Source organism: Parus major, chromosome 3 (assembly GCF_001522545.3).
Source record: "Parus major isolate Abel chromosome 3, Parus_major1.1, whole genome shotgun sequence".
NCBI lineage: Eukaryota > Metazoa > Chordata > Aves > Passeriformes > Paridae > Parus > Parus major.
In genome coordinates, this window is record NC_031770.1 from 15770789 (window position 1) to 15785282 (window position 14494).

Sequence of the window (14494 nt, forward strand, 5' to 3'; positions counted from 1 at the left end):
GCATAAAGGAATTTCAAAAAGAGAAATATTTAGAAGTCAGTCTGCAAATATAAGGTGTGACTTCACATCACTTGAGTTGCTAAGAGAACTCCAGAAGTTAGTAGGCAACAGGTGCACCCAGTGCACAAGACAGCTCCAGAACACCTACTTGTTGAATTCTTCAATCAGTTTCTTCCTGGCATGATAGCTGGAGCTGGACAAACATTCATCCCAGCATCTTCGTAGAGTAAATCCCTCCAGCTTTTGGTTAAAATGAGTTGTGTCTCCTTCCTGGTAGAGATTGAGTTTCCGTACCTTCCCAAAGAGACATAGAAAGGACAGGCCAAGTTAAATGCTTTGGACAAGGAGGAATGAGATCTAAAGTGCATTGGTTCCTGATTTTACTCTTTTGCTCTTTCTACAAAGAGCCAAGGAACAAAACAATTAACAATTATATATCTGTTTATGTTAAAACATGAACTAAGACATTAAGGCTGGAAATTTTCAGAGATTGGGACATAAACCATGTTGTCAGTAAGATTAAGATACCTAGTGACTTCTTTTCATTATCTATCTTTAAAACAGATGTTACAAAATTGAGGCTGCCAAGAAATTTAACTAAACAGAAGATAATCCAATGCAGAATGTATCTGTCACACAAGTTTGAGATCCTGCTAGGAACTCCGCAAAAATGAAGCAAAAGTTTTTATGCTTAAGTTTTGTGTGGCTGATGCAGTTCTCAGAGCTTGTTCAAAGGCAGCACCACCCTGGAAGGTGTCAGTGGGTCTGTACCTCCTCAGGTGGGAGACCACACTTCCGAGCAAGGTCACTCATCCAGCACTCAGCAATCATCATTCCCTGGGGCCCTCCAAAACCACGGAAGGCTGTGTTGGAAGGCAAGTTGGTCTTGCAAACGATGCCCACGCTGCTGACATTGGGGATGTTGTAGGAGTTATCCAAGTGTAACAGGGCTCTGTCCATTACCTGGTGAAGAAAAGGAATTGAAGTGGACACATTTTACATGAACTGGATATCAGACTTCTCACCAGTGCCAAAACTAGCCTGGAAGTTCTGAAGCTAATTTACAACAATCAGCACTTTCTCTTGCACCCTGCAGTGCTGCAGTCAACACAGCTGGATGAGCACTGAAGTGCAGCCAGAACTGCCTCCCACGTGCAGTGGAATCTCAAGCAGTGTCCTCCTGAAGGACAAGACAATAACCACACTTCTCTGTTGACACTTAGGGCTCTGGGACAGATTGAGCTCCAAAGCCCTTTTTTGGCCCTGGGCTCATGCTGAGTCAAACTGTTAGTGAATGCTATTACCTGTCTGGAAGAAACAGCATTCTCATTATATTGAGTAATCTGTTACTGGGAAAGGAGTCTTGCTGATACCAAGTGACTCAGCAGTGGGCTATGGCAATAAGGGCAAATGTAAGAAATAAAGATTTTCAGTAACTACTAAACTACAAAATTTGAGATCTTTGTCCTCTTATTGTCTACATCGAGAAAGAGCCAGAGCTTCTTTCTGGCTTGTGCTTCCAGACTTCTCTTCCAGCAGCAGCACAGAGAGGACATTACACACAACTCAACCTTATTTCTACACAGAGCACTTTGCAATTTCCCCAATTCAGACACAGTCAAAAAGACAATTATATAGATGTGTCCTCAGCCAGGCCCTCAGCTTATGCAAAGACACTTGCCTGTCGTTCTGTTCTGCCCAGCACCAGCCACATTGCCAGCATCAAATGTGGTTCTGGTAGAGAGCTCTTGCAGTTCTTTCCTATTGAAAAGGATCCATTTTTGCAGAAAACTATCAGAGACTCAGTGGACTGGAGAAATTGAGCTAGAATAAACCTGAGTGACACTAGGCTATTGAGTTGGTCATTCACATGACACAAAAGGAGTTTTTTACTCATCAGTACAAAACTTCTTGGAGACAAACTCAGAACTTGGGCCCATTTTTTGTCCTCACTGCTTGTGAACACAGTGTTGGCTTTAGCCAGTTCTTTACAAACTCGTTGATTAAGGTACCCTGTCCTGATCAAGCTATTGGCTGGGATGCTTCTTTTTCCAAGGAACTATCTTTCCCCAGCGCTGGGGATCTATCAGTCATCTTGCATTGTGCAACAACTTTTCCATCACAGCCCTCTGTAATGCAAAGCAAACATTCTTGACTCCTTCACTCAATCTGAGTTATTACAGCAACCATAAGAATTATGTGGCAAGGCAAGGTCAACTGGCTCACAGAGCATTTGTAGAAGCTCCAAAAGCCCTTCAAAATCTGTTCTCAGTCATGTCAAAGAGCTGCATGTGCAAGCAATACTGTAAGCAACAGCTCTCTGAAGGCAGAGCAGAAGGTTGCATAGAAATACACCATCCACTTAATGAGCCATCAGAATTACTTACACCGTGAGAGAGGTCTACAGAGTTGCCCCCATTGCTGTAGTATGACACCTCCAGACTCTTGACTTTTCCATTCTTCATGAAACCAACCTGTCAAGAGAGTGTCTCCTCAGTAAATAGTTTTCTACAGAATGTTCTGGCATGTACTTGCCTCCAAAACCTGAATGGATTTCACAGAGGCAGAGAGGGCTGACTGTCCCCAGTGCAGCATAGGGCAGGCACAGCCAGCAGCTGAGGGAGTTTCCCAGTAAAGGGTTTGTGCATGTGTCAGTCTTGTTCCTGACAACTCATCTAAATTAAGTGCTGGCTGCTTATCACAGCCACAGTTTCCTTAACAGGTTTTTGCTTTCAAAAGCAGCAACAGTTGGAGGGGGATTGAAGCAGAAAGGAAGTTAACAAAACATATTGCTATGTAAAGGATGCTTTAAAGGAATAGGTGAACCTCTAAAAGCAATGTGATTGTCAGCAGGGGCAAAGTCTTGGTTGCAAAGAAGACAGTTTTATGCTGAGGTCACAAGAAGGGAACCATCCAAGCCAAAATAACTTCTGCAGCACTTTAACAGGAAAAATGCTACAGCCCATCTGGCCCATTTGCAGTGGGGAAGATCAGCAGTGAAATGACCATAGCAGTGTTTTTTCACAATATCTTACTGCTTGCTCTCTGATGTCTCAGGGGACAACACTGAGACCACATGGATTCTTCTCATGTGTGTGCATACCTTGTACCTCCCCAGGAAGGGATGCCTCCCACCACTTATCAGCATGTCTTCATCTCGATCCAGCATGCACCTCACTGCACGGCCAGTTCTGTTAAAGAACACAGCTTTTTAGGCAAAGCCTGAAATGCACAATGCAATACAAAACAAAATGTTTCTGCAGAACAAGACTTTTTGTCTTTCCAGAGTGGCAGTGGACAGTTAAGGGTAAACTGCTTGGTTTATATATATTACTCTTAATAAAATTGCAAGACTGAGTAAAAAAAAAAATAAATAAACATCTCCAGAGTTGGGACCTGTTTGTGAAAACTCTTGCAAACACTCTTATATTAAAAAATGATAATTTCTTATAGATATAGATGCTAATAACTGAGCAATCACTGTTTTCCAGACTGTCTCTCAAGGCACTCTTTTGGCTTTGAAAGAGACAATGCCATAGGAATTAGATAATAATGCAAAGTAAAGTACTAACTAGCCTTCAATTTGAACTTGCTTTTTATTTGCTTGTTTATTACCAAGGAGGAAAACAAGGGGGAGAGTTGGAGTTGCTCTTAATTTTCTAACAATTTTTGCCTTTCAAGTGCCTGTCTTCAGGTTGAACAAGTATCTAGTGAATGTCATAGATGTATTTTGTAACCTCCAGGATGTCAAACAGTGGTTTGGCTGGCAGAGATAAAGAGAAGAAAAGAATGCAAATGTATTACTGATTAAATAGAGAGAGCAGGTTGTTTGCTCAGAAGAGAAAAAAAATAAAGTAAATTTAAAAACAGAGTTTCATTTTGGCTGTTCTTGTCCAAAGGTATTGTAGCAAACTGCTGCTGTGTTGCAAAATCCCTCTGCCAGCAAGGGCAGTACTGGGAAGGGCATGGAACATGTTCAGAGGCCATGTTCATCCAAAACCTGCACAGTTAAACATGAGCCCATAGCAAAACTCCAGAAACCAGGAGCACATTTCCAATCTACTCTTCACCAATAGTTGCAACCTAGCTTCATTCTGTAAGCTTTTAGGGGTTTGAAAAGTGTGGGTTCCAAGGCCTGCCACCATTCCGAGGGAAAAATCCAAAGAGGGAGTTTGCAGAAGAGCAGACAAATAATGATGCAAGACTGGTGTGGTAGAGTGTTGAAGAAGGAAGAGATTCTCATACCTCTGTTAAACAAAAAAATAAACATGGCTGGTGCTGGATTTTGAAATGGTTTGGGGTGAAATGAGGGGGACAGGCAAATAATTTGAGATACAAGAGTTTTCAGAGAGCACCAAAGGAGTAAAGAATAAGGAGGTTTCCCCCCCTTATTAAAAGTTGGCATTCCAGCATAAACTTAGGCCCTCTGGGCAGGTTAAATCCCTCCTATCAGCTAAGAATCCATCAGACACCTCCATTGGGAAATCCTGAACTTGCCTGTGCAGTAAGAAGACGTGTAGGGTATTGAAAGTGCTCCACTGCAAATGGTGCTCCAGAAAGAGGCAGGCTAGGACAGTGTGAGGGAAAAAATTCCTTTCCCCACACCCAAACTTACTTGAAGGCTGCAACAGCCACTACAGATGTCAAAATAGTACTCCTAGTCTCTTTTCCTCCAAATCCTCCTCCCATTCTTTTCACTCGAACCACAACCCGATTTGAAGGCACTCCCAGAGCATTAGCAGCAAACTCCTGAAGAAAAACAAAACAGCAGGACATGTAGGGAGCTTAGCTGGTGTTAAGAATTAGATGCCAACACATTGGCTCCCTGAAACCATTTCAACAATGCAAATATTGGATTTGATGCAATGGGAGCCAATAAGCCCAGCATTTGATCTCTGAAGGGAAAAGACACAAAAGTGCTGCAGCAAAAAGGGCCAGATTCAGGAAAAGACTGACATGAGATGAGGTCACCAAGACACAGGTCTCATTCAGCACAGGGTTTGACATCCCATACCACCCTCACTGCATTCAGAGACCTTTGGACAGTCTTGGTGAGCCAGTAAACAGGCCAAGGACACCCCATGGTTCTGCTAACCCATGTCATGGAATGGGAGAGTTGGTGCACAGGCAGTGGTTTCACCACCTCTCTTTCTGATGTGTCATTCAAGCATCATGTCTCCTGGGCAGCTGGGACCCTCTCCAGAAAGGGCTAAGCATGTGATCCTTCTAAACAAAGATGCATTGCCAACAGAAATATCTCTGTCACCTGGAAGGAGATTCAGGACTCCAACAAGATGGATAAGGACTTTAGATCCCATGCCCAACTCTAAGTCTTTGTGTTTTCTTAACTGAAGAATAAAATAAGAGCAACTACAAAACAACCATTCATCTAGTCTGAAACAGAAACAAATGCCTTTTAGGCACCAGGTTAATGAGAAGTACCTGTGTCTTCATTGGGTTTTGGGTCGACACAAAGAGTTCCATCTCACCATCTTCTCCCTTTGGCACAGCCAGAGTACAGTGAGTTTCCAGGTAGAAATGTTCCTGACCACCAAGGTACATCTCCCCTAGAAAATGTAAAGAAATGTCCCATAAGAAGGATGTCCCTGGTGTTATAAGGTGTCTCCCATCACATGTAGACTTAAATCTACTGCCTTTTGTATGTGTTTTAAGTGACAACCCTTTGCTTAGCCCAGCACCGGATATCACTAGTTCTAAAATTGACACTTCTGGTTCAATGTTTAAAAACCAACAAAAAATAAAACAAAACAACAAAACACAATGAAAAAATCCAGACATGTCTTCTTTCCACTTTCCAGAAATCTTAATTATAAAACACAAGTGGCTGGCATTTCAAAAGTAAGCCTGCATACCATGCCATTGATCCAGCATCTCTTGAGATGCAGTACTTGGTGCCTTTTAAGACTGCCTCAATAACACCACTGAGAAAATAATAAAAATACATCAAGTATAGTCAAGCTGAGTAGATAAAACACAAGGTTACAGACTTTGAAATAGGAGAACAAAAATAAAAACCCGAAATGCCTCAAGATGATCAACTGGTAATCAACTCTCTATCACTGCATGTGGCTCTTTCCCAGGACATCTTACCTGGCAGTGCTGAGGGTACAATTTCCAGTCATGCTACACACAAATGTCAGAAACAACCTCCTTTCTCAGTCATGGCCCTGATCTATTCTTTGTGTCCCACTTGCCTAAGATACAGCCATAATCAGTTTAAAGGAAATAGACTGTCTATAAGATTTAGACCAGAATATGTCTGGACAGGGAAAAATTTCAGGAAAGAAAAAAAAAAAAAAAACACACTGTAGAATATTTTCTCAAGAAAAATGTGTCCTTTCACTGAAAAAAGAGTGTTTTATGGGGGCACAGCTGGGAGCTTTCAGGTCTGTTTGAAACAATAAAATTTGTTTACCAGTCTGAAACTTTGTATTAAATTAATTTAGACCTGCAAGCCTTACTCTCACTATCATATGCATAAAAAGGAGGCTGGCAGCTTGACTTCTTTTGACACAAACTATACTATTTTAAAAGACTTATTAATGCTTATCCTCACCTTCCAAAATGTGATCAGATTCTTCAAATCCTTTCTTCACATCTCCCTTATTAATCCTCTTTATATCCTTAAAGAAAGATTGTTTCTCAATAGCTTCCTAGGAAACAGAATGACACAACGACATTTTTGTGTAAGTGGAATGAAATCAAACCTTCCTCTAACTGAAGAAGAAATATCCAAGATAAAAAGCACAAGAACCTACCAGACACTTTCTATGGCAGTGGCCAAAATACTTGACTAAAAGCAGTACAAAATCATTTTTGGCAACAAAGCAATTTCACAACCAACACCATAATTGGACAAACTTAAGGTACTCCTTGTGACTCATTTTACATTGTGGACCCAGAACCTCAAGGCCTGTAACCACCAGAGCTATAATTTACAACTTATATTAACTCTTGTCTGTAGCCCAGAAGGTGGAAGAAAAAAAAATTAAAATATTAAATAAAAAAAGAGAGTGAGAAGGAGAAAACAAAATCTCTCAGATAAGAAGTACAGAAGTAGTTCACTTCTGATCTAATATACAATCATCTTTCTAAGGGAAGTTTAACAAAGGCATTTTCCTTTTGACAAAACTGAAGCTTTCCATAAAGAAAAAACTCCACTGAATATCAAACAGCAAAACAAAACAAACCAGCACGTTTTTGGCTCCACTCTCATGTTCCCTGGTTGAATAAAGAACTAGAAACCTCAGAAAAGGCAAAGGTCTCACACATTGTTTGTTAATCCACAAATCACACAAACAACCCAAAATCTCTGTCCTCAGATAGCAGTACCAATGTCTGTACAAGACAGTGCACAGAATCTATTTGCTTGAATACAATTCACATTATGAACTACATGGTATGACATACTGACTATTAATAACATTTCATTAGACTCCTATGGTTCTAATTTCTCCACTAAAAAGGGCTTAATCCATTTTTCTTTCTCATTTCTAGAAATAAATGCTGTGTAGATATTACCATTTGCTTTTACTGTCTCATAAGGAAATCTTGTCAACGGATTTTCTAGTTAAAAAAATAAAAAAGCATGAAATGATCACGCATTGTTGACATGAATTTCTTCAGCTTTGAGAAAAGCCACTTGAAGACTGTGTCCATACAGTTCACAGCAGGGAATGAACTCCCAAAAATTAATTTCATCAGCTTAGAAACTAGACAAATGGTCTGCAGAAATCTCAGAGAAGCAGTGCATTGACAGAGCTAGACAAGACATTTTCACACCTTATTATTGCTTGTTATAAATGAGAGAATGAACAGGGAATAGAAACCAATGAAGGCAGCAGGGTCACACCAGAGAATATTAAAAGTAAGCCCCTGTGGCTAAGAATGTAAGTCACAGTAACCTTGTTTATTTAAACAAATTTCTGTTGAGCACAATATTGTCTCCTTGAGCTTGGTTTATTTGTTTCAGCTTTAAATAGCATAGAAAAAGTTAACATACTCTAAATCAGTAGGGCACCAAAGATGTACCTTCTTTATATTTAAATTCACAAATTATTCCTTCTATCCATGTCCTGTTGCACCCACAAACACAATGTGGGGTTAAGTAACCACACTTGTGAGAACAGAACTAGACATCAAGGGGTCCCAAGCCAACTGTATATGCAGAACTGAGCCATCTTACCTGAATTGTGACAATAGGTTTAAGTTCTTCATACTTAATCTTCACAGCTTTAGCTGCTCTCCTGGAATGTTCCTGTGTGTCTGCAAGGACTGCACCGATGATATGACCCACACAGGTGACCTACAGGCAAGATTGGAACCCACCATCATTTGGGGCGTGTGTGCAGTGACAAGAGACTCATGATAATTCTCTTTATCTATTCTTTTTATGCAGTTTGTTCAGAGCAGTCTATTAAATATCAGCCCTGGGAAAATAATCACAAGCAAATTTGGACAGCAACTGAGTGAGTAAGCCTGTCCCCAGTGGCTGCAGCATAGAGAAGAATCATGGAGATAACACTGAGGAGAGGCACAGGGCAGAAGGACTTGGGCCTTATTGAATTTGGCACCAAGATTTCTGTGGACCCCAGTGCAGTTAGAATTCTCTCTGCATATGGTAGAGGACTTGACTGGACAGTATGAAAATGTTATCTCCTGAGCAGCATGATTGAAAAAGGCTGTTTTTAGCTACGTACCACATCCTTAGCAAAGACAGTCTCATCATTAGCGATGCCAGTGACATTGCTGCCAGGAACATCCTTGGCAGAGACGAAACACACAAACCCAGGAACACTCTGAGCTTCAGATGTATCTACAGAACTAAGGAAAGAAGGAGAGACAGTGTTGTTTCTCATTTCTTCTTTGTGAAACCGATTATGAGAGTCCAATACAAATTCAGGCCTGATTTCCTCAAGTTTGGCTATGCCATGTGAATATCATGTGAGACTGTGACAGAAGGCATAACATATGAGACTAAAATTATTTGGGATCTATATGAAAATGTTAATCCTGACTGTCAAACTGATCACCAGCCTGCTTCTTTGGACTATGTCATACATCTTTTCCCTAAGGCATATCTGAACTTGATCCAATTGCCACATGTACTAAAGATTCTTTGATGACAAGTTGGTGTTAGTGATGGTGTGCCTCCACTGTCTTCTTAGCTGCCATTATTCTTGTCAGGAAGGCAAGAATTCCCTGTCTATGGATAAATATGAAATTTTAGTGCAGACATGTATCATCTGCCGTGGTTGAGTCAGGGAGAAATTATTGAGGATCAATCAAAAGGAAGTTTCAGGGTTTTTAAGAAGATGTAAAAGAAGCAATGCTCAAACAGACAAAAACCTTCATGAAAAGTTTTCTTTGGCAATCAGCAAAAAAGGGATCTAATCAAAATTCTTGGCTATATATAGATTTGAAACTCAGTGACAAAATAACTAAAAAAGGACAACATAATTTAATTTTTATATGGAGAGAAATTAGTAAAAATATATCAAAAAATACTTTCAGCTTCCTTTTGCAATATTCTCTACATTGGCTTTACAGAGAAACAGTTGTGAATAGAAGAGCTGTGGCTTTGATTTTGCTGACTGAATGATTTATTGCCTTCTGTAAATTGCTGCAATTTTTTCAGCAACTTGTTTAGATTCCTGAAACTTTGATATAAACTGTGTCTGAAAGCAGCTGTTAATACATCCCAGTGAGCCACAGACTTTTTAAAAAAGACATTAAATGTATGAATGAACTTTCCCACATGAACCCTTAGACAGCAGGAACTCAAAATGCTATTTTTCTTGGGAAAGTTCTCTTTGCTGTGTTTCTGCAGCAGCAGCTCAGAAACAACCCCCTAACACTTTCCTTTAGTTACAAATGCAGAGGCAGATGGTGTCTGATTTACACTTGGTGCTCAAAATCTGACTTGGTTGAAGCAGAAGTTTTCAGAGTCAATATTTTGACTGCCAAAATCATAGGTTGAGATACTTTTGTCCCTAATTAAATATCCTACTACTTCCTCCACAGAATGTTACAGGTTCCCTGCCTGAAATATGTGTACACAATATAAATGCAAGAGAATACAGCAAGAGTGTACAGCAACGTCCAGCAAACACTGCACATTGTGGTCACAAGCATGGATGTGATGCCTTCTCTATCTTCCCATCTGCCCTGGTGGTAGTAACAACACTTAAGTGTCTGCATTGCACATTGCAACACCTGAAAATTAGCTATGATGACAGCAGTTTCTTTCATAACCTGGGAGTCAACTACTATATCTGTGCATCCATGACCACCATGCTGCCCATGCCACAAAGGAAAAGCTCTGGACAGGAAGCCTAACTAGGCAGGAAGTATTGCCTAAGGAATGAACAGCACACTGCAAGGCTGTTGAGGATGACACATCAAAGCAGCTGAGGGCAGATGACAGCCTGCAGAGCCATCACCATATAAACAAAATTAGGGTTTGTGGGAGCAGCCAGTCCTGCAATATGACAGCATTAAAATTCATATGAGAATGTAGATGGCATTACCTGCCAGGATTGGCCTTTAGGAGTTGGTTATTCACTCTTGTTATAAATTAGGTACCAGTCATGCCCTGGGTGGACAAGGTGTTTTCTGGGACAGCCGCACTTCCAAATACTGATCCGTCCATCTTGCTACAGCCAAGCACAGAGGGCTACACCTCATAGCAGAAGCCAATTTACAAATGACTTTTGTGCAGAGGGCTTGATCACAGCCAGTGCAGGCAAGCACTGTGCAAGGCAAAACCCAGTGCACACAGCTGAATCACCAGCAGGAAAGCTGTTAGAACTGCATCTTACAACCTAGTTTTTCAGGCAGGAAGGAGAATCTTCAAGCTGCGCCCTCCAGTTAGTGATTAAAATGACACCTCAACCTCTGTGGTGCTCTCCTACCCTGCTTCTTTTTATAAGAGATGCATGCCTTAATATAAGAGATGGGAAATGCAAAAAGTTTGGCCTACGCTGAGGGCTTTTGTACTTCAGCAAAGCCCAAAGTTTGGTGTTGGTTCCCTCACATTCCCACTGACGCAGACTTACAAGGCAGCTGTCACACATAGCTCGCCTCCATGTAACAATGTGCAGGGAACTGGAGTTCCCACCTAAGCAAAACCCTTTCCCTTACCCACACCCTGACAGATTGATGTTTTCTAAGCCACCAGGCACCAGATGCTTCCAACATTTGCAACTCAGAAGCATCACTTACAGGATCTTAGCGTGGGCCTTAGTGCTGGTCACCAGCGTTAGGTACAGCTCGTTCTCGTAGTGAGGGATGTCATCACAGTACACAGCTTCTCCACTGGCTTGTTTGGATGCTGAAACATGCACCAGAGGCCTGCCCACCATATCTTCCACTGCCTGCCCCTTGGGCACTTCCTGGAGTAAAACACATGGCTGACTACTGAGGGGATGGAAACATTGATGGGAGAACAAAAGGCATTCTGATACATTCTAGTGAATGGGGAATGGGATGGGGGCTCAATCCTGTGTGAAAGGAAAGTAAATAAGATGCCACAAGATGTGGCTACACAGAGAGGACCTGTAGGGAAAGAAGTGAAAGGAGTTCGGGTTTTGAAATTGCTATGGAAGGGAAGGGTTTGATTTCACATCTCACATAAGAAGGTTCAAATTCTGAAACTGGACTCTACTCTCAAAGCTGAAGAGAATGGGTTACTTACAGACAAACAGGAAAGAAGATATACCCCAACTGTGAAGCCTGAGAGATGCCAAGAGAGGCAGGCTATAACTGGGGAAAGCAGAAGGGGAATTTCAGTTTGGATACAGAGCTGGCTACAGGAGGAAAAGTGATTTTTATAAAGCTCTCAGCAAGTCTTGGGCAATAGTAAGAAAGAATAGTATTCTAGAGTGAGAAAAGGATTGAGACTCAAATACAAGCTTCATGCATGGCATTATAAAAGTTTATGTGATGACCATACTCAGGGAGACAAGAAGGTAAGAAGCATAGTTTGAGCTTCAGAAAATCCTGCATCTATGTCATGCTGACACTGCTACTTACTTGGAAGAGCTGGGCATTTGCAATGGGATCTTTGTGAAACAGCTCTGTAGCACTGATGTAGTTTGAAGGGACAGGCTCACACACAGTTTTCTGCCAGAGACACATTAAAGAAATCACTTTCTCTTCCAATTCTTTTCCTACTTTCCCTAGTAGCTCAGGATATTTTCCATTCTCCATCTCCCACTTAAGGTAATTCATAATCTACTGAGTTAAAAGTAAATGAGGCTCAGGCTCTGTGCCAAGAACAACCACAAAGGCACAAGACCACTTGTAATGCAGCAAATGGGAGAAGTCCAGGAATCATCCTGTGACCCCACAGAGCTACACCCTTCCACCACAAGGTGAGGGTGCTACAAGGAAGCAAGTGGGAAGATACACAAGTCAGTGTTATGCAAGCAGTAGAGTAGCTCTGGCAGCTATTGCAGCACGAATTTTGTTACCAGGTGGCACTTGCTCAAATCTGAACCCTCCTTGTGCTTTCCCCACTGAGGCAGCACAAAGAGGTTCTCCTTCCCCAATTCTGCCTTCCCAAGGAGCACTCACAGTGCCACTCTTGCTCAGTTTCTGGAGGACTGTCAGGTAGAACTTGAAGAAGAAGCTGAGGGTGAGCGTGCGTCGGAAATCCACCATCCCCCCAGGAGCAGAAGGAGACAGATCCATCTCACCCGACAGTAAGCGGCAGGCATCCTGCAGCAGTTTATCATTCCAGTCTCTGCAAGGGAACAAAAGTGACACAGAGACCTTGTTCAGACCTAAATTCACCAGGGCAGACTAACTCTTCTGACACAGAATCACAGAATATGCAGAGTTGGAAGGGGCCCATCAGGATCATTGAGTCCAGCTCCTGGCCTTGCACAGAACACCCCAAGGGTCACACCACGTGCCTGAGATCATTGTCCAAATATTTCTTGAGCTCTGTCAGCCTTGGTGCTGTGACACTGCCCTGGGGAGCCTGCTCCAGTGCCCAGACACCCTCTGGGTGAAAAACCTTTTTCCTGATATCCAAGCTAAACCTCCTCTGACACAGCTTCATGCTATTCCTAAAAGCTGTCAAGCAATAGCCATCAGTTCTGTCTGTTCATAGCACATGTGTGTGCTTTGCTGTCATCCTGGGCTCATGTTACCTTCCCTGAAGATATGGCAAAGCTATTACAGGACAAAAGCACTGATTTTTCCATCCAGTTTGAAATGAACCCAGTTTTGCAAGTCATTAACACATCCAGCTTCTGTCCACTTCAACTGATGAGTGAATTTGTCAGGAAAATGGCTCTCTGAATGAGGGAATGACATGGATCTTTAAGGGTAAGTCATACTAGAAGAAGCAATGCATTACACTAAACACACTGCTGCAGAAGCATAACTATACTTCTTCCCCATTCTCCTTTGATGTACTTTTAGAGAGGATTTAGGATGTTTCAGATGTTTAAACTGCTCCTGTAAAAGTCAGCACAGTTCCATTAGACTGTCCTTTTATCACAGAAAAATTCCTACCTGCCAGTGAGTTCCTTGCAAGTTTTTAGTGCCAGGATAGTGGTAGGAGCCATTCCTCCATAGCTTAGTTTTATCTCCTCCACTTGGCTTGTGCCATCTTTGAACAGGACTCTCATCCCACAGGTCACAATAGCAATGTCATCCTCACGACGGGAAGCCTGCTTGAAAGCTGAGAAGTATTCACCCTGGAAGACAGGAAATGATTTCTTTATTCTCTACCTTGGCATGCTTTGGAGTGTAAATGTGTACAAGCTGTTAGCCCATCTCTATGTGCATGAACTATTCCAGGGAACAGTATCTGGTTGATTCATAGTGTAGGGCCAAGCAGGACATGTTTGTTCAGGCAGCACTGTTTATTTTCACATAATTCAATGATTAATTCTAATGTATCAGTTCAGTGGTTGTTACCAAGCCTAGGACTGTGGGGGAAACAAGCTTTGACAGAGATCTGCTCATACCTGTCACATTTTTCCATATCTCAAGAGGAAGAACCATGACAGATTGATTGTGCATAAACAAAATTACAGTTTCTCAGCAACTTTTTCTTTCTCCCAGGCTGCTAAGCTGGAAGTCTAATCACTAAAACCCATATCCTAAACCTCTTCCTTTCAGAAGTGTTTGAAACTTGCAAGAGCTGATCAGTAATCACAAATGCCTCTCAGTTCTAAAGCAGACCAGACTAATTAATAAAAGAAAATTTAATCTCTTTCTGGAAATAGAATTCTCAGATATTATCCTGGTCTCCATAGAGCAAAGAAATTCTTGTAAATGCACCAACAACTACAGCACACAGAATTCAGCAGCTCTCTTATGAAGAGTGGCTGTAAATATGAGATTAACACTGTGCCAGGATGCACCATGTAATGGTGACACCCTGGAGTCACAGCATGGTCAGTCCTCTCACCTACACTGCAGGTGAGGACAAATTGCTGTTCAGGTATCTTGCACA

At 41.7% G+C, this 14494-nt stretch overlaps 1 protein-coding gene across 2 annotated transcripts in view; it reads right to left on the minus strand.

Moving 5' to 3' along the window:
* The window catches only part of XDH (xanthine dehydrogenase), a 47995-nt gene that overhangs the window by 10296 nt on the left and 23205 nt on the right, over positions 1-14494 (minus strand). For both annotated transcript variants that reach the window (XM_015620835.2, XM_015620836.3), the window contains 13 exons: positions 13546-13730; positions 12598-12766; positions 12055-12144; positions 11245-11414; positions 8721-8844; positions 8207-8326; positions 6578-6674; positions 5443-5567; positions 4616-4749; positions 3104-3191; positions 2388-2474; positions 772-963; positions 149-294 (listed from right to left, as the gene is read on the minus strand). In XM_015620835.2, coding sequence (XP_015476321.1) covers positions 149-294; positions 772-963; positions 2388-2474; positions 3104-3191; positions 4616-4749; positions 5443-5567; positions 6578-6674; positions 8207-8326; positions 8721-8844; positions 11245-11414; positions 12055-12144; positions 12598-12766; positions 13546-13730 — 1727 coding nt within the window. The remainder of the gene's footprint in view (positions 1-148; positions 295-771; positions 964-2387; positions 2475-3103; positions 3192-4615; positions 4750-5442; positions 5568-6577; positions 6675-8206; positions 8327-8720; positions 8845-11244; positions 11415-12054; positions 12145-12597; positions 12767-13545; positions 13731-14494) is intronic.